At 34.1% G+C, this 23,259-nt stretch overlaps 2 protein-coding genes across 2 annotated transcripts in view; one reads left to right on the forward strand and one right to left on the reverse strand.

The window, feature by feature from the left end:
* Positions 1-23,259, forward strand: part of LOC115450289 (neuropeptide SIFamide receptor-like) — a 78,413-nt gene that overhangs the window by 46,677 nt on the left and 8,477 nt on the right.
* Positions 12,423-13,268, reverse strand: LOC115450293. The gene is made up of 2 exons (XM_030178292.1): positions 13,165-13,268; positions 12,423-12,891 (listed from the first exon to the last, which is right to left on the reverse strand). The coding sequence occupies exons 1-2, from the start codon at positions 13,177-13,179 to the stop codon at positions 12,451-12,453; spliced, it is 456 nt and encodes a 151-aa protein (XP_030034152.1). The 5' UTR covers positions 13,180-13,268; the 3' UTR covers positions 12,423-12,450.

The following is a 23,259-nucleotide window of genomic DNA, read 5'->3' on the forward strand; positions in this document are numbered from 1 at the left end:
TAGTTTAAATTTATGTTGTTATTTAATATCACACGTTGTTTTGTATTGATATTTTAAAAATGTTCAGTCGAAGGATTTTCAGTTTGTAACCGTATTATTCGAAAAATACAAATATTAAAATTTTAGCTCTATGAGAAAATCCACTAGCCAACCTTACTATCACTCTTAAACCGCGCTTTTAACATTTAATTCTAAACAGAAACATAACGAAAAAAAATAGTGTCTTTAATTAACACAATAAAATATTTAAACTACTAACTGAGCACATGACTGTGCTCACAACATATAATGCCACATCGCCACAGCTTTCACCGTTCGTACATCAGGCGCATTCAAGATTAATGAATACGAGAGGCATGTTTGCGCCGATTATGTATTTGGGTTGATGCCAAGTTCACTTACATAATTGGCATTAGCTGTCACTCAGGACTGTTGCTTAGATTTTGTACCCGGTAGTGCATTGTGTTTACAATGTTTAGGCCTAGGTCTGGAAGGATTTCAATTTGGTTCCCAAAAGCATCAGGAATCATTTGGCTGGAATTTTATAGGTGGGGTTAATTACTAGCAGATATAGGAGATATCAAAAGCTGATTTTGCGGCATGCGGGAAAAATGTTCGCTGATTCTGCTTAAGACGAGGACAAGTAAATTATAAATACTAATTGCTTTATCCACAAATAATGTATAACATTTTTTAAAGGTTTCGAAGGTTTCAATAAAATATTTTAGGACATAAAATTTTACAAATCTATACTATGTAAGGTGAAGTCGATCCGTGACGGACGTCACTCGCCGGTCGCCAGAAGTACGCCGGCCTATCTTAAGTGGTAATTTCAGAAAATTTATTACCTTTAAAGCAGATGTACCAAGATTCAATTTAAAATTTCACAATGCAGTTTCGGATGCCGCGACAATTGTGAAATGTTAATATATGTACAATTCCACCAATTTATTTGAATAACAGTTTACGGTATTGTTTTTTTTAATTCAATGCGGATTGTAGCTAGGATGCATTTTTATTGAGTCCAAAGAATTATAATAATATGATCTATAATACTATATTCCTACATTATTTGGTTGGAACTAATACAAATGATTACTATTGTAATTGTAATGACGTGATGACAACGACGTTCGCCAGATAACAACACCTCCTAAAATTACGAAAAGGTGCTGAGGCGTGCTCCCTTGTCACGGGCCATACGATTGCTCTACATTATATCCCAGAAATATCTCTACATTTGAATTACAAAGTATTGCGTGGCACTCCACTGTGCTCTTCATCGGGAGACGTTAAAATGAAGGTAAGTCTCATTATGTCCAGTAGTTACACTGGCTACAATGTCCGTCAAAACGGAACACAACAATGCCTGCACAATAATGCTTGGTGGTAGAAAAACACATTGAGAAGTACATACTCCATTGCGCTTCGCAGACGTGGGAAGTATTATTAGTAATTACATGGTAGTAGAAAAGATGGGAGGAGATTATTGGAAAAAGAAGCTCTGAATGCCTAAAATATATTTCATATGATCTGAAATTACTATCCTTTTTAATAATAATACCTAAGCCCATTTATTCTGAACTATTTGTTACACATAAAGAAATGTAGGTCCTATAAAATGTCCCGTAGTTCAGCGTGCCTTTTGGCATATCATACGCTGCTCTTCTCCAATGATGTCCAGCAGTGAGTTTTAGATCGTTCTCCCATCTCGTGTGTTGACGACCTCTATTGCGCTTGCCATCCCTTGGGTACCAGTCAGAGACGATTTTGCTCCATTTTTCTTGGGGATCATGGATCATGTGGCCTGTCCAACTCCACTTCTGTTAGTCTCTGCGTGTAATTATATCGATATAATTACTATCCTTATTACTTATACCTTAAAAGAAGGTATGTAGGTAAGATATGAAAACAAAAAGTTTTGGGTTGGCATAAATATGTTATACAACATTTAAATTGCTGCTGTTTATTGCCCAAACATACAATATAAAACAATTAAAGTTGCACACTATAACCATTTTGGGGTTATCACGCTAAATCTTATAATGTAATAAAATTATTTCTAAATATGTTTTTAGTCTGGTTGCGTAACTGCTTCCAATTTGCAAGGGCCTAGAGGTTACTAATGGAAAAAATCTGTAGAATCTAAGTATGATTGTTTCCTATGTTTTATTTTGTACATTATTTTATATGCAATAGAAAACAATACGAAATCTTTTTTCTGAAAAATAAAACAGTTATTCATATCTGAATTATTGATGCGAGCAGAAGTGTGGATTTGGTGGGGTTATCGCACTATCTCTTTCATGCACCCATCGTTAAGGCCGCTAACACTCGTTGACGTCACAATTTGATATTAATGTTATTTAACATCTACCCCTTCCACTATAATTTCAAAACCTGTTTATTACTGTTTAGAATAAAAAAAAATCGTTTTCGGTCAGATTTTGTATAAGATACATATTTAATAAATGTATTTTAAAAAGTAGTCAACTACCCTATTGTCATCGTAATCATAATTATTTTCAATCGTGATTGAGACTTCATAACTTGGTTGTATGTTAATTTCGTTTATATTTTTATTGGGGCTTTTCATACTTTCGTATGCGCGTATCTTAGCAATAATCGTTTCATTGGCGTTTACGACCAGACGAGCGGCCTACCTGTTCCGTGTCACGTCTGTACTAGCGTGCTGCTTATAATACAAAATCGTTACTATTTAGAGATCCAGCAATTTCCTAGATACCTTAAAATTCCACGACGCGTGAGTTATTTGTTTTATAGCAGTTTATGGGCAATATCGATCATGTAACTTACAGATATGTACAGTTTTTATAAAAATATGTCAAAACCCTTGAGCCGCATTCGAAACGAGATACGATCTACCATTAGGTCATATTGACCCCTGACTCAGCACCCGACCAAACAAGACAACCCGTATTTGGGTGCAAATAGAATTTCACAAGTTGATGTCAGATAATGGGATTTATTGCGCACGCGCATGTTTCGCAGTATTGTTGCCATTATGTCAAGTTCATTATACTGTTATTGTACGTGTCAGGGTTTGTTTGTGCCGTGGTGTTTATTTGTGTTTTAGGGTTACTTGTACGGCGAAATTACTAAAGTAAATAAATTAAAATCCCTTATAGGACATTTATTTATTTCTTAAACGTGTGCGGTTTTGGGTCAGGAAGTGGAGATACGATGTTGGTAGTAGATGGAATTTCTAATAATTGTCTCTTAAGTTATACCTTGGTAAAGTGTTATTGTTATTTTCATTGTTCTCTTAATCGTAATAAAATAAAAAATATGTGTTTAGTAGTTGTTGAAAAAAATAACTTCATTGGCTATCGTTGGAAGCGCAACGAAACGCTCCGTAGAAGCGGTTCAATAGACGATGTCTACCCTTCGTGGTTACAGTCGCGAATATATTTTACCTTATTACGACTCCGAGACATTTTTTTAAGCTATAAAGCATTTTATTTATTTCTTTGACCAAACTATTTTGTCTTTACGGTGTCAATTCGTGTTGCTGTCAAAAAATATTGAGTAAAAGTTGTTTTGATGTCTTTATATTAGGTAATATAAATTCTGAATTACAGTCTACTAAATATATTAATATATTTTCTACGTGCCATATTAGGATAGGTTTCTGGATGAAATTCGATCTCGCTACATTCAATAATTATCGTGATATTGGAAGTTGGAACTGAACATACAATCTTTTGTTTCTCAATCTTACTTACAAGCCAGAGGCGCCAATTACGTTGTACTTTGATCCGTCAGTCAAATGTAATTATAGTACTTAACGTCGGATGAAGCAATTTCTTATAACTAGGCCTTTATAAAGGAATAGATTTTTATAATACAGGATTGCGTTTGACCATTCGCGTGATGGTTTATAATAATAATAAGTTTATTTCCAAAAAACAAAATACATGTAAAGTTATGCCAAAGACTACATTGACATAACTGTACAGTACAAAGCTATTATTGCTTTTTGTATTTTATTGCCCCGTGCCCATGGTAAGAATTAACTTGTGTTATGAGCACTGAAGGCAATGGTAAGTGATGATGTGGACTACGAATGATCACGCTTCCCTAAAAGATATCTATTCTCTCGTGACTTGAAGATATCCTGGTTATGATTGTCGAGAAATACAGAACGGTTGGGACTGGATGCATAAAGCAGCAAACCGAGCTCTGTGGCATACCTTGGGAGAGGCCTATGTCCAGCGGCGGACAGCAACGAGCTAATGATGATGATAACAGATCGGCAAAGAGTTATTTATTAATTCTTTTATTTATGGTTGACAGGACGATAAGTGGTGACTGTCACTCAGATAATGAATATAAATGTTATCTGGTTAATTGGTTTAGGTAATTGATTTATAATTAACGAAATTATGTGTTTTCATTTATAGGATATATGCGTGACCTTTTGTTAGAATTTAAAATGTTTTTAATATCGTGTCAACTCTATCAACTTTATTACTTTTAAATATAAATTATAATGTTAAATGTGTCTGCTAATTACAAAAAATATTACTAGATAATACTTTTATATTTAAAATTCTTCCACATGGTTTGAAAATAAAAAATGTATTTATCAGTAATAATTGCTTAATAAAAGCATTTGATAATTTACGTGGTATTTGTAACAACTTGCGATAATAGACAGTGTTAGCTCACGTGCGGACCAATGGAGTAAAATCGTTGAGAGATATAAGCAACATTAAATGAATTGTTTAGGCTTGGTTGTGTATGAGAAAGGTATAGGTACAGTCAGACACAAAAACTATTTTTCTGTTTTGATATTGTTCAGCTATCCGAACAATATCAAAATTTCAAATAATTTTGATGTTTTTCCTTATCAAAAATCGTTTTTGTTCACTAAGATAAACTTCAGAGGATTAATTTTAGGTTACATAAAATAAAAAAAAATGTTCTATATTAAAAATCCTAAATATCAAATCATTTAAGCTTTTGTACATATCAACAATCATATTTCTTCACTAAATAAACTGCATAAGGTTTGAATTATTTTAACTAAAGGAAAAAGAATATTGTAATTCAATAACGTGTAGAATTTTAAAATTTTGGATTAGTTCAGCTACTTTCGTGGCTGACTGTACATAACTTTTTTATATTGTTAAAGGATGAGACAAGCGAATTGCTTGTTATATTTTAAACTGCAACTACGAATGTCCATAAACATAAATAATATCCACTTTGAATTACAAAGCATTCTCTGAGACAGATATGAGCTATCATAATATAGTTAGTGTCAGAAAAATTGCCAAAGTCCAAAATATACAAATTGCCATTCCATTTCTTTAACATTCAAAATGCACCCACGCGATGCTTCTTTTGGCTTTATAGCTGTTCGTGGGGGGTCGTGACAATTTATCATAGAGTTTTAGTTACTTATTTGTCAACTTTATATCTATACTATTATATAAAGCTGAAGAGTTTGTTTGTTTGTTTGTTTGAACGCGCTAATCTCAGGAACTACCGGTCCAAACTGAAAAATTCTTTTTGCGTTGGATAGCCCTTTGTTCGTGGAGTGCTATAGGCTATATATCATCACGCTATACCCAATAGGAGCGGAGCAGTAATGGCTAATATCAGGAACTACCGGTCCAATCTGAAAAATTCTTTTTACGTTGGATAGCCCTTTGTTCGTGGAGTGCTAAAGGCTATATATCATCACGCTATACCCAATAGGAGCGGAGCAGTAATGGCTAATCTCAGGAACTACCGGTCTAATCTGAAAAAATCTTTTTGCGTTGGATAGCCCTTTGTTCGTGGAGCGCTATAGGCTATATATCATCACGCTATACCCAATAGGAGCGGAGCAGTAATGGATAATCTCAGGAAATACCGGTCCAAACTGAAAAAATATTTTTGTGTTGGATAGCCCTTTGTTCGTGGAGTGCTATAGGTTATATATCATCACGCTATACCCAATAAGAGCGGAGCAGTAATGGCTAATCTCAGGAACTACCGGTCTAATCTGAAAAAATCTTTTTGTGTTGGATAGCCCTTTGTTCGTGGAGTGCTATAAGCTATATATCATCACGCTATGGCCAATAGGAGCGGAGCAGTAATGAAACGTGTTGCAAAAACGGGGACAATTTATTAGTTTTGAGAGCGTCCGTTGCGTGCGCTGCGTAAACAGTTAAAGTTATGCAACAATGATGTATGACGGGATTGTTCCTCTTAAAAAGTTCTAAAAAATATATTATAAAACAAAGTCCCCCGCTGCATCTGTCTGCCTAAACGTGTTAAACTCAAAAACTACCCTACGTATTAAGATGAAATTTGGTATGGAGACAGTTTGAGACCCTGGTAAGAACATAGGCTCCCGGGAAACTACTACTTTTATAACGGAAAACTTTAGCCTGAAAAACTTTATAACGCGGGTGGAGCCGCGGGCAAAAGCTAGTTATAAAATATGTTGTGTCCACGTCTCTCTCTAAATAAATGTCTTTTCTGAGAATGTCTTATGAATTGGATTATCTTTCAACACAAATATAATCTTTTTGTTACCAGTACTTCATCTATAATATCAGCAGTTCCGAAAGTTTTTTCTCATTACCCTCTTTCAAAATTTTGCTGGAAGTATATTCTATAGACACGAACGTCCATATAAACTATTTGTTCAAAATCTGAAGTAAAATGGAAACCAAAACGTCACTGTTATAAACTATTTATTCACTTGAACAACAAATATTTTTCTAATTTGACTAATATTTTTTATTCACATACAGATTTGTACTTAGACTCGCTTTTTTATATTATGAGCGCCACTCCGTACACAGCCACAAGCATCGATATTGACACCATACTAAAATCAGTTTGGATGGATACCAGTTCAATTCAGTTGAACACAGTGAATGTTCGGAACGCCAAATCTAGTACGTAGTACATATATATCGATGGGATCTGGTGGATATATTTTTTTAGGTTTCATAGATAAATTTCATTACAACTTTAATAAGTCTCTATTCTACAAGTCAAGTCTTTCTTGGACCCCTGGACCACTTTAAGAACTATTTATACTTTTTATTAACATAATATGAACCTTACTAACTATTACTTTAACAATATTAAAACCATTTGTGGTGAGACAATTGCTCGACATGCGATATAATAATTAAAGTCAAGCGTACGTTTATTTGTACAAAGAGCTTTGTTCTACGACATTAAGCAATAGTTATGAAACCATTGCTCTATCAGAACAGGTAACGAAATGGCTCGCAATGTATAACTATTCATGTATGTTAATGTAATTATTGTTCTCATTTAAGTGATTTATTGTTGGCGAAAAATAATAATTTGTAATATGAAAAGTCTGATGGCAAATACTATAGAGCAAAAAGGATCATATTTTATTGAATGTTTTGCTAGTGCATTAACTTATAAGTAAGTTATCGTCTCGCGCATATTAAAAGTAATAAATACCATCATATCACGTATCCGTTGTCACTTATTAGGTCCTTTAAGCGAAGCATGAAGAAGCAATTAAGCATCATCAAAGCAAAGGAGACGTTCACCTTCTTTTAGTAGGCATTTTTCCACCCTAGTCACTAACAAGAGCTGTATTATTAATTTACCGTGAAAAGTATATTTATTATAATGTTTTTCCTATTGTCTTGGAAACAAGGATATTATCTATGTGTATTTTCTAGAATTTTTGTATTTCTCTTTATAACACAGTGGGATATGACCCGACTGCGAAATAATTAACTACAGTTTTGTGTCGCCCATCATGATTTATAATTGTGTAAATACGCTTAAGGTATTTGTGTTAATGAACTTATAATTCTTGGTACCCGAATTGATTATTACATACAGATACAGGCAGGGTAAGTGGTTTGGGCATTTGGAGAGAATGGATGATAGGAGACTGACAAAGAGCGTATATAAGGTGAATGTGGATGGAAGAACCGGTAGGGGTCGACCGCACCGAGCTTTCGAATGGCAGATATCTGACATTCTTAGTAAAGGCCAGGTCAAAAGTACCCTAAACCGACGGGAATGTTTGAAAACATTGATGAAAGTGGAGGAAGCCAATGTGCCAGAATCGTACCAAGTGGCAATCCATAGTCTCTGTTTACTTATGAGATAGAGGTATGATACTTCATAGGTATGATACAGGATTAGCAAACTGAAGTGGCAATGAGCAGGACATGTCTGTCGAAGAATCGAAAACCGGTGTGGTTAACGAGTTCTTGAGCAAACGTAGTGTACGACGCCCTCCAGCTAGGTGGAGTGACAATCTACAAAAGGTCGCTGGCGAGAACTGGATGCGACAGGCTGGAGCCTATGTCCAGCAGTGGACAAAGATATAGACGGTGATGATGACCTGAATTGATACCACATAGAAGTTATAATAAAATATAGTTTATAGATCATTAATGCGTAACGAAAATTAGATTAAAATAAAACAAGGGTTAAAATAAATCAGTTTGACATATCACATTAAATTTTATCCACTTTTTAATGATTTTCTTTTCGACGTTGCGTTTCATTGGCAAAGTTAACCTGATTGTAAAAATCTGTTAGCAAATAAATTTGAAACAATGCTGACATGTAGATGTCTGGCGAATGAGCGCTGTCTCATTACATTAAGTGTCATCCACGTGCGTTCACATCACTAATGACTCATCAACTTTTAGCTCCAGCGTTTAGGGATGGGCGGTTCGATATACCGAGGCTTCGGTTTAAGTGGGATAGTCAATTATAAGAATTTACACATGTAATGCACTAGACTAATTTTAAATGGCATTTTTCCAACTTTCACTTTAATCTATAATAATATACCTAGTCTTGCCATAAATATTGTAATAAAGAAAAAAGAAAATTGTTAACTGCAAATAACATTTATTACTTTTACAGTGTGTCAGTTTAATACATAAATATAAAACAATTAAAAATATAAAAAGCTTATTCGAAGTGGTCTCCATTGGCTGCAATACAGTCCTTTAAACGATGAGGCCAGTTATCAATAGAAGCACGCACTCTTTCCATGGGAAAATTCTTCACTGCCAATCGTATAGATTGTTTTAGGGACTCCAAATTATCATGGCGTTTAGAGCAAGCTGTACTCTCTAAAACTGACCACAAATCATAATCCAGCGGATTAAGATCGGGACTAGACGACGGCCAGTCTTCAGCTCTGATGAAGTCCGAAACGTTCGATTCCAACCAAGACTGCGTGGACCGAGCTTTATGACCCGGCGCCGAGTCTTGCTGGAAGGACCATACTTGGTTATTGAACATGGTGATGTTAAGGGGCTTAACTACCTTCTCAAGAATGGTATCTTGATACACTTGTGCCGATGTTTTGATACCTTTTCACAAAAATATGGCTCAGTCACTCCTTCATAGCTAACACCCCACCAAACCATCACTGAAGTCGGATAATGTCCACGTTGCACTCTGTCGACTAATTGGGAAGCTTCCTTAGAGCTTTGAGCATAAATACGGTCATTTTGTTTGTTAAAATGTTGCTCAATTGTAAATATTTTCTCATCCGTAAACAAAATTTTTCTGTGACTCCCTTTGCGTACCGCTTCAGTAGTTGTTTCGATTTTACCACCCTATTCTTCTTTAAATTATCAGTTAAGAAATGGCCAGTGCGTCTCTTATAGGCTGCAAGTCCTAAGTCATCTTTTAAAATACGCGACATGGTTCTAGGTGCTATCTTCATTTCCCGAGATAAAATCTTTTGCTTTCGGACAGGATTTCTTCGAATTCTTTCCCTTACTGCTTTGACCACCTTTTTCGTACGAACACTACGTGGACGGCCAGATCTTTTCTGTCACAAACAGAGGAGGTCTCATTGTACCTATTAATAGCCCGGTACACAAACATTTTACTAATACCAAGTGTATGGAGAGTTTTAAAAATTGCATTTGGCTCCATACCTACTTTGTGTAATGCTATCACAGCGATTCGGTTCTCTTTATCACCCCACACCATTTTAATATCGCAAAATATTTTACAATGTATTGGCGCCAAAATGAGAAAACACAATGAACAATCGTATAAAAATGACAGATTCGAAATTCAAATGTAATATTTTTTTATAATTAAGTGTAACAGTATTTATGGCCAGACTAAGTATAAAGCTGAAGAGCTTTTTGTTTGCACGTGCTAATATCAAGAATTACTAAACCGATTTCATTCCATTTCTCCTGAGTGCTATAGGCTAGTTTTTATCCCGGTAAAATATTTATTCCGGATTTTTTTTTTCTCACGGGCGCAGCTCCACGTATAAGCTGGTAATCTATAAGTTATTATTTTAATATGCCTCAAGAGTCTTTTTTCTTGTTGTTTCGTAATTTATAGCTAATCTCTAGAATTATTAATACATTATCTCTATAATCAAAATATCATATTAGTAATATTGTATCAAAGGATATAATTGTCTTCAAAAATACGCTAAATAACTCCTAATGTCCGTCCCTTTGGTTAAGTTACTCGTCAAGCTATCGCTACGATCCTAAATCACGATTCAAGTTACTACGAAAAGTATAGTGTAAAAATAACTATTATGCAACAGTCATTGATGAATTCTATGAAACAAGAAGGCAAACATATAATTAATATATTATGACCTCCTACATATTATCTATGTTCAATGATTTTATGAACCCGTTAAAGGTGTTAAATTAATTGATATAAATTTGAATAATCGTAAATATATTTAAGTAGTTTATGTCACAAGAAATTCTCTGTTGATTTATATGTCGGATGTATTTTACGACTTCTTCCTGTAAGTATTGCTAAAGTAATTCAATGTCATACGACATTACAGTAATGTGTCGTTAAGTACATGTAATATTTCGAAATGGTGATTGATATGCAGGATTATCAAGCTATGCTATCTAAAACAAATGTCAGTCTGCAAAATCCTTGGATGTTGGAGTGGTCAGCTTTCTCGGTGATGATGGTTGTTATGATACTATGTTCAATACATATTGTCTCAGCATAGGCAGTATCACTCTAACATCTCAACTTTATTGTTAGAATTCTTTGTGCTATAGTATTATAAATCAAATGTTAAATTAGTCAAAACGTATTTTATGTAATTGACTGAATAATTTTAGTTTTAATGTTTTTATTAGTATACATTCGAAATTCTACGTTTTTGAAAATGTTATATTTCCCATTGAACGTTACAGCTCTTATTTACTTACCTAAAGAAATATTTTTAAAAAACTTTATCCACTTATAAACTAAACTTCTAGATCAGCTATACTTAACCTGCGTCTCGGCCCTCTGAGCCTTTGCATGCGGCTCGTCGAGCTTTTCCCCACCTGACTACAAAAAGCTCATTAAAACTAAAGAAACATCTCCCAAGATCATTTAAGCTGTATATTAGTTTTATAAGAATGGAATTATTAATTTTATTGTGAATACCTTTTATTGAAATAAATTAAAAATATTATATTATCAATAACTCGCTTTTGTGTCGGCTCTGTCCGCGTGAAAGTTTTTCCGGTATAGAAGCTCAGCACTTGTGGGAAAAGAAGATCATTTAAGAATTTTATTAACAATAAAAATGCTTCGTTATTTGAAAATGCCTTCGTATTACCGAGGCTCGTCTGTTTACCGTTCTAAAGTAATTTTATAGACTCACTTACGTCAAGATCCTTTCACATTAATTACCGGAGTTCGGTGTACTTTTGATCGCTTAACGTTATCGTCGCTGATTAACTCGTTATATTCTAGTTACAATCAGATGTGAGTGACACATGGCCATCTAGATATTTTGTTTGTTCAATGAGAGTTATTTTCGTTAATTAGTTCCAGCCTTAAGCCCTTAAAAAGTGAGTAGAATTGCAATTAGTGTAATCAAAATTTACTGAAATTATAACCGTCTCCTAACGAATACGTGTTGGCCAATCTGTCTCTTAATCACGGGCATGTTATGCGTGGTCCTTTTTCTAAGTATTTTTATTATTAAATACGTCATCTAAGGATTTCTAAGAATCTGTAAGTAACTTTTCTTTAATAACAAAATGATATTGAAGTAGATTTTCATTTAAATATCTTTTGACACGTAAGAAATTTTTGTCTAGCTTGTCTATAACTTGTTAAGTTCTAACTGCATTACAACTTTGATTTTACCAACTTTATTAAAGTTACTGTTAATAATGTGAAGATATTAAAAACGCTTATTTTTATTGACACGGCAAAGTAATTAGACTAGCATAATATGGTAAAAAATAACCATAAAATATGTTTTCAGAATACAGAACTTTCATATTAAATGATCATTCTGAAACGAGAGTCATCGAAACCAGCCACAAAGGCTTCACTTAAATTTACTAACCATTTCAACTTACAAAATATATAAAGTAGTTACAGTAGGGTAAACAGTAAAATGATAAAAATAAAGCCAAAAATTCAAATAAATAATTTATTCAAACTAAATCAATGGTAATACAAAGGTACGGAGTTTACCACGGGAACGGTCTCGTGGGTGGTGGAGCTGTGATGGGACACAGCGGAGTCACCACTCTTCACCAGCAGCGGCGAGTGGTACACCACGGGCGAATGGTGGACAGACACCACTGGAGCGTGGACTATGGGGTGGGCGACCACGTGTTCCACCATCCTGGGGTACTCGTAGTGGACAGGAGTGTGCAGGATGGCGGTTCCTCCATGGTTCACAACTTGGTTGCTCTGGGTAATGGTCTTCTTCGCGGTTCCGACTGTGTGCAAGACTGGGAGGGCGTGGTAGGTGCTGCCATGGTCCACCAGCTGAGCGGACTGCGTGATGGTGGACTTGCCGAGTGGAACGTGCAGGAGGTGGTCATCAGCCACCAGGAGTGGGGCGGCAGATGTCAGGGCCAAGATGGCGGAGATAGCAATCTGCAAAGAGTTGAGGTTTCATTAGAAAATGTCGTTTTAGCTAAGTTTGATGATTCTGTTTGCTAGCGTAATTAGGAATTTAACGTTGATGTTAAATTGTTTTTTCAGTTAGCAATAACGAATTAAAATTATAGAGGCTCTTAATGAGCTTTAATTTAAAGAGTTTTTCACTAAAACTTGCTTAATTAAGTATCCTACATCTGTCATTTTCGCATAAATTACTTTTAATTAAAATGGTATGAATTTAAAATATTTTAATAAAATTTTCCTCACAATATTTCTGAACATTGTTGAGGATTACACGGCTCGTACTGATGGACTTCTGTCCCACAGCGTGTATATATACCGGACAATCATTAATGATTGCGACAATTACGTTCGCACTTGTATTTCGAATTTATTTCGCGAAAAATATACGTCATGAGTTGCGTCATTCTAGAACATTCTGCGCGTTACGGGAGATCTGTTACCAAATCTCATTAGTGTGTTTATAGTAACAAATTAATTCTAATCATATCAATTAACAGTTTATGCAAAAAATATGCCTCGAGGGACAACTCTGGCTAAGTATATTTTACGTTTTGTTAGAGGCTGACATTGACTAATTTCTCAACTTTGTTGGGCATTTATAACTGCTAGGCGTAGCAATGTTATCTGATGGAATCGAAATGTATTCATTGATTTAATGAATAGGTATTATGTAGGTCTATAATTGTACGAATGTCTAGTTGGGAACTAGCTCATGAGATAAATGTGCACTGGTCCAAAAAACCCAAGGCACCTGGGATTTTTGAAGTTATGTATTATTGTTTATCAATTATCGTTCGTTTTAACGGCTAAGGAAAACATCGTGAGGAAACCTGCATATTTGAGAATTCTCCAAAAAATTTCGAGGTTATGTGAAGTCTACCAATCCGCACTAAGCGTAGTGAACTAAGACCTAAACACTCTCAGTAATGGAGCAGGCACATGCTCAGCAGTGGACAATAAAATTTAGCAGTGATGTTATTATTTTTATACTGGGTCATTTTGACTTTGCGTTACTAAATGAAGCCACACACTTATATTTTTAATTGCAATAAGTTACTTAAACGCTAGATGTATACTAAAAAAAAGTGAACAAGATTAAGTAATTTTAATTTTACACGCTTTAATGCTACTACCATTAATAAATAGTATTTTATTATTTCATTTAATAAGAGAATTCGTCGCAGCGACAATATAACACTTTCAGCCAGAAATACACTCACGCATACGCCATATTCGCCCTAAACTACAAAATAACCAAAAAATCAGAAATTAAAGGATTATTGCCATAATTTTCCTTATTCATGAATATTGACACAATATTAGCATAAGTCAAGACCAGTGGATATTATTCATTTATTTACACAATGTCAACATGACCCTGTATATATTAAACTACGTAGGTCTTTCATATTTTTCCATAGCTTGGCTAAGTTAGTACGTAGGTATTACTGCTTTGTCTATGTATAGGTAGGTGTTGAACTAGCATTATTTTAGATTCTGTTTGTTGTCAGCACTACTAGTACCTACTGGGTATTATGAAATATGTAAATATGTCTCAGAGTGAAGATCATAGGGCCATGCAATGATGTGCTTTATAATCTGAATAATGTTACTAAAAATGTTTAGAGATGGAAGCAATTTACACATCTCGGGATTCAGTTGTGCAATGCAAAATTCTATTTCTTTAAATTTTTATTTTCTTCCGACTTTTTGAAGACTTTGCAGCCTTCGTGGTCATGGGGCACACTTAGTTGTTGATCCGAAAAGTCAAAGTTACAATATGTACCTCATTTTACAATTATACATTTTTTTTGTTGTTGACGGTTTGATCTACGCAAAATCAACTCCAATGTCTTGAAACTCATTATAATATGAAAAACCGCGATAAAATACGTAAGATAGTTTTATTATAAAGTTATAACCTGTCTAGCAAAATCAACCTAAACTTATTTTATATTATTAGGCTCTACAGATGTAGCAGCTTAATAATTAATTTCCAGTAGTTGTGATGATTCAATTCATCATTCAATATCTATATTTACAAACTCTTTAACATTATTCTTGAGTTCAATATATTTATGCCAACAAATCGTAAACCACATCAGTTCAAGCTTCAAACAGTGCCGCAATATATTCACATTTAAACATTAAAATTGAAATAAGTAAACACTTCATTAACGTCGACAGAGGTACAAAAATGATTAATGGCAATAAAATTCCATGCCCAATGGACAGTTTTGTAAAGAAAATATTCGTATTGAGCAAAATGATTTTGGATCGATGTTAATTGATATATTTTTGTTGTAGTTGGATGTTAACATAAAGAACGTTGTCTGTAGTGTCATGAGTAGTGTTTGTTTGCGGCTTCGGTCGCGTGTAAATCTTTATCGGGTCTATATACGACTGTTTCAAATTGTTTATCTGAGTAGTTCATTCTATGTTAACAAATAAACATCTTACTAACTTCTACAGCACATAGTAGTAAGTATTTATTTCACTAGTAAGTATATATATCATATTGCTGAGTGATTGTTAAAAGATCTTCTATGTATAATTTTCCCTTGTTTACTTACATACATGGGATTATAGCATTCAACAACATTACATCCAGATTCGTAGCATACGAGTAGATCTAATAAAAAATATTGATGATAGATTTATGGATATAGTTATCAGGCCGAAGTTTGGAATTTGTGCGCAATATGCGGCTCGCCCCCTATCATATCATGGGACGGAATAATTACGGTGAAAAGTAGGTGTACTTGTTGCGCCTCTGCTTAACTCTTCGGAGATAAAAGGCATGAGTGTGCGGGTGTAAATTCCAGGTACAATTGGAAAGTGGTCTAGCAATTTCCATTAACAACCAAAAGTGGTGCAATTTTTAGTTATATAAATTTTGAAAGCTTATCCATTAATATCGATGACGATACAAGGGTTTAAATTATTCCATTGACTTGAGTCGTGACAAAATAAATCAATAAGTCATAATTACTGCTTATTGAATGAGACTTGTTGAATTGTACTTATTAAATATTACTTAACTGGTGACAGCAAAGTACAAATCAGATCTCGGTAGAGATAATTTATTTGATTCGAAGAAATTATCATTTTACACCTTATGTTGTAACCCCATTACAAAAACAATGTTCAACGAAGTTGATGAAATTTCTTCTTCAAAAGAACTATTCTTTGAAATCGATAATTAGATTATTTGTACATTATTCAATTCAGTTATTCATGTATCTTAAAAAACAGTTTAGGCAATTTCCATGTTAATCTCATTACTATTATAAAGAAAACTCCCTTTACTACTCCAGCTTATGGCAGATTCTAGGAATACGATGAAAAAGAGTACCTAAATAAATGATTCGAAATATGTTTTTAAACTACCTATAGTGTAATAATCTTTAACCACGTAAAAGGCTTTTCCCGGTAGACGTTCGAGGTAAAAGTTCTAAATTAAATAACTACAGCAATCCATAACACCAACTGCCCTTCGCCTACAGCATCTATTTAGAAAAAAATGATTAAAAAGTTGATATGACTCCAACAGGAGATAATTACCGAAATATGTTATTTATTTTTGCGTATAACTTAATGGTGTGACAGGAGAGTCGTTTGATGTTATCCCATCAATAGTAGGGGGGGGGGGGGGGTGATATATTTAAAAGCCTTTGTAAAGAACTTTTTGGCTTAATGTTTACGTCCAATGTCAACCCTCTATGAAAAATGAATCAATCGTATAAGGTTTGAGAAATACCAATAGTCTCCTCGAACTTTTAACCTTCGTAAGTAATAAAGTGACCACATAACTGTAACGTATTGAACGGAAATTAAAATATTACTTAACGTATTGACTGCATTAAGGTTAACAAATATCAAGAAATTAAAATTGTATTGATTGAGCAAATTGTTTTAAACAACTTAGTTTTGACCTCAATTTTGTTAGTTGTTCATTATTAATTAGTTTAAAAACTTCCTATATCGTAACTTAGAAAGTAATGTTGCACGTGATAACAACAAATGCTCAATCTATTATGATGATTGGGTTTTAATACCAGATTGAGAAACACTTTATGTAAGTTATTCTGATGACAATAAGGCTATGAGTTATAAAACGATAAATACAATTTATTGTAAATAAAATACAATCAACAACCAATGACTAGAGCTAGTAAAGCCAATGGTAGCCGGTATCGAAGAGAGGCGAGCGAAGTGACAGAACATCCTACTAATATTATAAATGCGAAAGTTTGTGAGGATGCATGTATGTTTGTTCCTCTTTTACGAAAAAAATACTGAAGGGATATGGATGAAACTTTGAAGTAATATGTGTTATACATCAGAATAACACACAAGCTACAATTTATAATGATCTTGTGTAATTTAGTCATAATATAACGATACATATCAAGTAAGTTGAAAGAAAAAATGATCCCGGAAAGCTTCACGCGGGCGAAGCCGCGAGCAGAAGCTATTAAAAATAAATACATCATAGGTGCCAGTTCACTTTTTCAAATAGGCGCACCTTATTCAACTGCGTCCTTATTACCAATATTTTTAACATGATTTTCCCAGGGCTGGAGTCCTCACAGGAGGTTGACATCAAACAGACAGCTGTAAAAGAAACTAAGTCAAACCCATTACAATGTTAGGATTAGTAAAAGAGCTGCTCGATGAAGAAAATGTTAAGTATAGAGACTGCTGGAGACCTAGAGAATATATAGGTCGTAGGTCTCCGAGATGCAATAGTTCATCTGGGTGACTTGTATCTTTGCTGGTAACTTGTGCGGGATTATTTTGAATAATTGGTAAGCTGAGGCAATATAACAGCTAAAGTCTAATATATTGCCAAAAGCCGTTGAATGTAATACAGTACTTTGTAATCCAAATTCTATCGATAATGTTGATGCACAGGCATTTATCTATCATGTGAAAGAAGAGCTCGTCGTATAGTTGTATACAGTTGTGATAAGTTGGATTTTAGCTTGAGGAAAAACAAGGAGGAAGTCGACACCAAAAGTAGCGAAATGAACAGCGTACACGTATATGTATTCGATTGGATATCTACATCCTCACATGGTAAAAATCCCGCCACAGTTTGTTTTAAGTTTACTTCCTTAGAATATTATTGGAAGCTTAGATAACTTCCAATAATATTCTAATTTCAAAATTTTTAATCACATAGAAAAAAGAATAATATGCCGGAAATGCAGCGATTCTGGCATGTAAATACAATATCCCATTATCTACATTTATTTGTACCTTACCATGTGCTGTCTTCACGAGAGAAAAATGGTACCCAAGCTAGCTGATCTGATTCGAGATAAAATCGAAGTTATATCGAATGAGGAAATAACTGGCGCTTCGAACAATAGCTCTTTGCCGACCTCACTTCATTAGCTTGTAGATCTAACTGATACGTGCAAGGTGATAGATTACGGAACTTTAATCGAGAAAGGTTAAAATCATTGGATTTGTCAAGATTGGATTGGTCAAGATTTTAGTATCTTAGCTCTCTTAAGCGCCAGAATTCGAAGAGCCATAGGCAGTTACTATGTAGATGTGAATGATGGATATGAAATACCAAAAATATTTAAAAAAAATAACATTTCATTCGTGTAATTTGTATTTTGTGACTGCTTCGGTGGCGTATTTGTTTTGCATGCACGGTGTCACAACCATTTTGAGGTGTTGGGTTCGAACCTCGGGTCGGGCAAAGGTATATATTATTTTCCGCAGTATCAGCCATTAGCCTGTAATTTGTGCCCGATATGGTGAACAGCTCACCCGTTAATACACATGGCGAAAAGTTGGTGTCCTGGAAGCACCTCTGCCCATCTCTTCGGAGATAAAGGCGTGAGGTGTGTTTATGCGAACGAAACACTTTGTAGGTGTAATTGCATCAGTGGATGTTTTAATAAACACATTATATACACCCAGTGAATCAGCAAATCGGCTTATATGGCCCCTTTTTAGGTCACAAGGCCCCAAAGAATTAATTAGGTCACCAGCCCTTGCGAACACTTATAACACCTCGCAGGTGCGTCGCCAATAATTAAGGACGAGTATTATACTAGCGCTTCCTTAATCAAACAAAAAGCTGAGATGTTATTTCAAATCCGTTTCTTATTACCTCTAATACAGTGAGTGCAATTAACGTTAATAATACCTAGATTTATGTAAGATCCTAATTAATCTTGGAGTATTATTATTATTAGATTTTTAAAACTGAAGGCTGATGCAAGCAAAATCTTGAACGATGTTTTAATTTGACAGAGTTACATGTATTCAAATTGGTAACAGCTTATTTATATTAAAAATAAGGGATAAGATTGGTAGTATACATAATTACCACTTCGATTTTGCAATGAATACATTACACAATGCCTCAATACTTAATTTATCACTTCAATAAATCATGTTCCTCAAAATTCTGGACCTGAACTTTAGTTTAATTGCCATACAATTGCATGTAAATTGGTATAATGAGGGTTATGTCCTCCCAAAATTTCATTATCAGGCGGGGTGTCGTTTTTGACAAATTTATTTCGTCAGATTTAAGACCAGGTATTTCTCTTTATTTAATATGTACTTCGAAGAGATGGAAAAGAGTATCGAATCTAGCCTTTGTATATACTGTTTTCTTCTTACCGTCACTTATAAAATCTGGCTTTTAACTGAACATAAGAGGATTTTGTGCGTTTTAAATACTTTGAAATATTATCAGAAAATTCGACTACCACATAGGGACAAAATTTTGTATACTTTCCAAGTGTTTCGAGTTTTGGTTTTGTGTGGCTGATAGTCCGGTGTACATCCCGCGATACAACATTTTTGCTTTAGCATCAGATCAAGACTACCCCTATTATTTTAGATTTTATAACTTTGAAAGTAAACTAGACTATTTAACTCTGATCCTTAAAAGTAAATTGGTCTAAGCAGTAATACTTTACTCCTTTACGCTTTGTCTTATTACGAAGCAAAACCCAACATTGACATTGAACCTGGCAGATATAATATACAATAATAATTAAATAAGTCTTTATGTCACCACTCGGGTAATCCAGGAGTATTCAACACGCTCCAAAACATGAACACCAACGTACTGAAAGTGAATTTTATTACATAAGTTATAAAAATGAAAGTGGCTTGAATCACCCAACTGCACGTACGATCGATCCATCATAATAATGTAATTAATAAGGCACTCGGCTTCGTATAATTAAAAGTACTTTAAGATTACTGATATGGTTTTATATGGTAATGTGGCATGCAATAAATATTGTTCGATGTTAAATGTTCAGTGGTAATTAAAAATATTGGTTCGAAATATTCACGGAATTATAAATTGTGTTGGTCGAAGAATAAATGAGAACATAGCGTATAAACTGCGGTACAGATTTTTCGAACCTCAGACTTCTCGAGTTGATGCATGTGTTTATTAATTATCACTTTGAGGAAACATGCATGTTGCAGCGAAGTGGGCGACCCTCCACATGACGCCGCCGTCTATTTATTATCCATTTCAATGCTCCTATAAAGCTACATTCTCTCTGGAATTGTAGGTGTTGGACGCTCAAATATAACTAAGGCCACCAGGGAATCCATATTAAAATTACCTTCCTAAAGAAAAATTGCTTTAATCTGACTGTATAATTTCGGCACGCCTCCCAAAATTATGAATATCACTTTCATTATTCCCTCAACATCCTTGTAAGTTAGTTTCGCTTCACGGTCTTAAACAACCGATAAATTCATATTAAAGTAAATCGAAGAACATTAATCCGTACGCAGAATTGAACTTGCGTCCGTGACATTAAATAAGCCACTGGTAATACAATATTTCAATATTATAAGCATGATGTTGTCGTTTTGCAAAATTATGTATTTTGCTTACTTATTTTTTTATGTTTTTATTTGGCTCTGAAAAGAATAATTAATAACAACGTACTAGGATTGTGTTGTTTTGTGTGCAATTACTAAAGTATTAAGGTACTAAAGTAGGTTTACTAAGGTAAATTTTATGTGTCCAAAAATTGTATGAGAAGTGTTTCAAATTGGGGTTTAGAAAATAGATTTGCCTCTTATCACTTCTTTGAGTGGACAAAGCTATTATAGCTGATCAATAAGGAAATAAAAATTTCACTCTATTTGGGATTTTAGGCAAATAGCATGTTGCTTAATATCGGTAAAAATAAGCCGTGGGTTTTGTGAATTCGGGATGGTTATTGCCAGGTAAAGGACTTGCGTCTCATAATTTAGCAGTTTAAAAGTATAACTGTGTTATAATACAATTTTTAACAGTGTTTTGTCTCTTTACCAGCCAAATTGTTAAAATTCCAAAAAAAATATCGTGAAAAACCAATAATTAGTAAAACACTAGTTAATAACATCTAAGGGGGGCAATAAAAATGCTGCCATGAAAGATTTTAAGAGGATAATATCTTCATAAATATGATGCAACGAGTACTGCAATTTCACACATGTCCGAAATTGGCGCCAGTTTTGACAGTTTTAAAATAGCCTAATTGTCAGGAATGCGGTCTCATTGCAAATTTATCAACAAAATGAAGGGTTCTGTACAAATTATATTTTACACGCATGTTGAAAATGTACATAATAGGAAACAAGCTTGTCAATCTGTTCATTTAATTGACAGGTCTGGTTACTAAATCGATGATTGACTATCGATGTGATAAATTGATAATCGATGTTGCTCGAGTTGAGTTATCGATCGTTGAGGACCAGGAGACAGTTCAAGTAAACGGAGATCTTGTTATTTATATTGTTGACGCAACCATGAGTAATTGTTGTGAAATGTATTTAATAAACTTTCCGATCCAAAAATATTTTGGAATAACTTAGGGGTAAATATGCAAACAAGTTGTTAGTAGGTAACTCGTCATTTAGGAACATCAAGAATACGAGACGTGAGAGGAATACTTAAGCATCACCGGCCCCAATAATATTATGGAACATTAAAAAAAAACTCGGAAGGCCTGATTTTACCGTTACATATAAGATTAATTCAGCAAGCAGTCGAAAAGTTACATTCGTAATATTTTTGAATTAAATAAAAAGTGGTCTTATTTAAAATTATTTAACAAAATATAAGAGCAAAAATATGCTAATTAAACTATTAAAATTGGCGAACATTATAGATCAAGTGATAATTTATCACTAATAGAATATTTAAACACTGTCAGTCATATTCTGTTTGTTTATTGATATATATATTTATTATAACAAACCATAATAATTCCAGTTCTGTATTCTTAAAGTGAAAATAAAACAATCGAAGTCAAGTTATAAGCAATTATTTTCACATTATGAACTGCTTCCTAGACCAATATCAATTCCGCTACATAAGTATTTTATATAGAGATATAAGAAACATATTATTTCGTTAGAATTTTTTATTTATGTAAACAATAGAGTAAAATTGCTACCTTAATAATATACTAAAGGTTGATATTATTTTTAGTGATGATTAAATGTATAACACCTTCATACGTCATAGAATACAATATGAACATTCTCTCCAAAGAATTCTCACGCAGATCCGAATAATCAAGTAGTCCAAATGCAAAAACTGCACGAACAACATGCCAGGCCATAAGCACGACTAATTTACTCATTTTTAAACGGTCGAGGCGCGTGATTTATGGTTTTGTGTGCGATTAAAATTACTGTCGGCGTTTTGCGTAACGAGCTTGTCTGGCATTGGTGTATGAGAATTCTGATGTAAATATCGGACCACTCGAGAGGGCCTTAGTCCTTGAATATTTGCATTTTTCCTATTGCAAAGGAATTGGTGCAACAGAGCTGAAGTAAGCAGATCTCATACCAACAAAAAATATTTAGTGTGTGTTCTGGATTTTATTTTTTCGGTGAACAGCGGTTTGTTTCATCGCGTACACAAAAACAAATGAACCACGGCATAATGACCGACGTTATTCTAATTTTAAACAAATCTTATTATGTAATTATCTAGCAATAGACTTCGTTAAAAAAATAAGACTTAAAGTCGATACCATTATTTACGAATAGCATAAATGTTTCTCTCTGTACGGAAACGGAACCCATGGACGCAACCAGTTTCTAACGTTATATTTATATTAAAGTGTAGACGCCTAATCATGTACAAGGAACCAATTATCAATGATAAAGAAAAAAGTCTTTTAAAGAACTTCCACATTGGCGCCATCGACCAGAATTATGAATCAAAATGTTTCTGAAAACATGACCATTATTTTGACTATAAATCCGCGTGCGACTCGTGGCTTCCTTTTTTGGGTACCGTGATGAAATGCTTAATGCAGAGGCGCTATGGCG

Source organism: Manduca sexta, chromosome 21 (assembly GCF_014839805.1).
Source record: "Manduca sexta isolate Smith_Timp_Sample1 chromosome 21, JHU_Msex_v1.0, whole genome shotgun sequence".
Taxonomy (NCBI): domain Eukaryota; kingdom Metazoa; phylum Arthropoda; class Insecta; order Lepidoptera; family Sphingidae; genus Manduca; species Manduca sexta.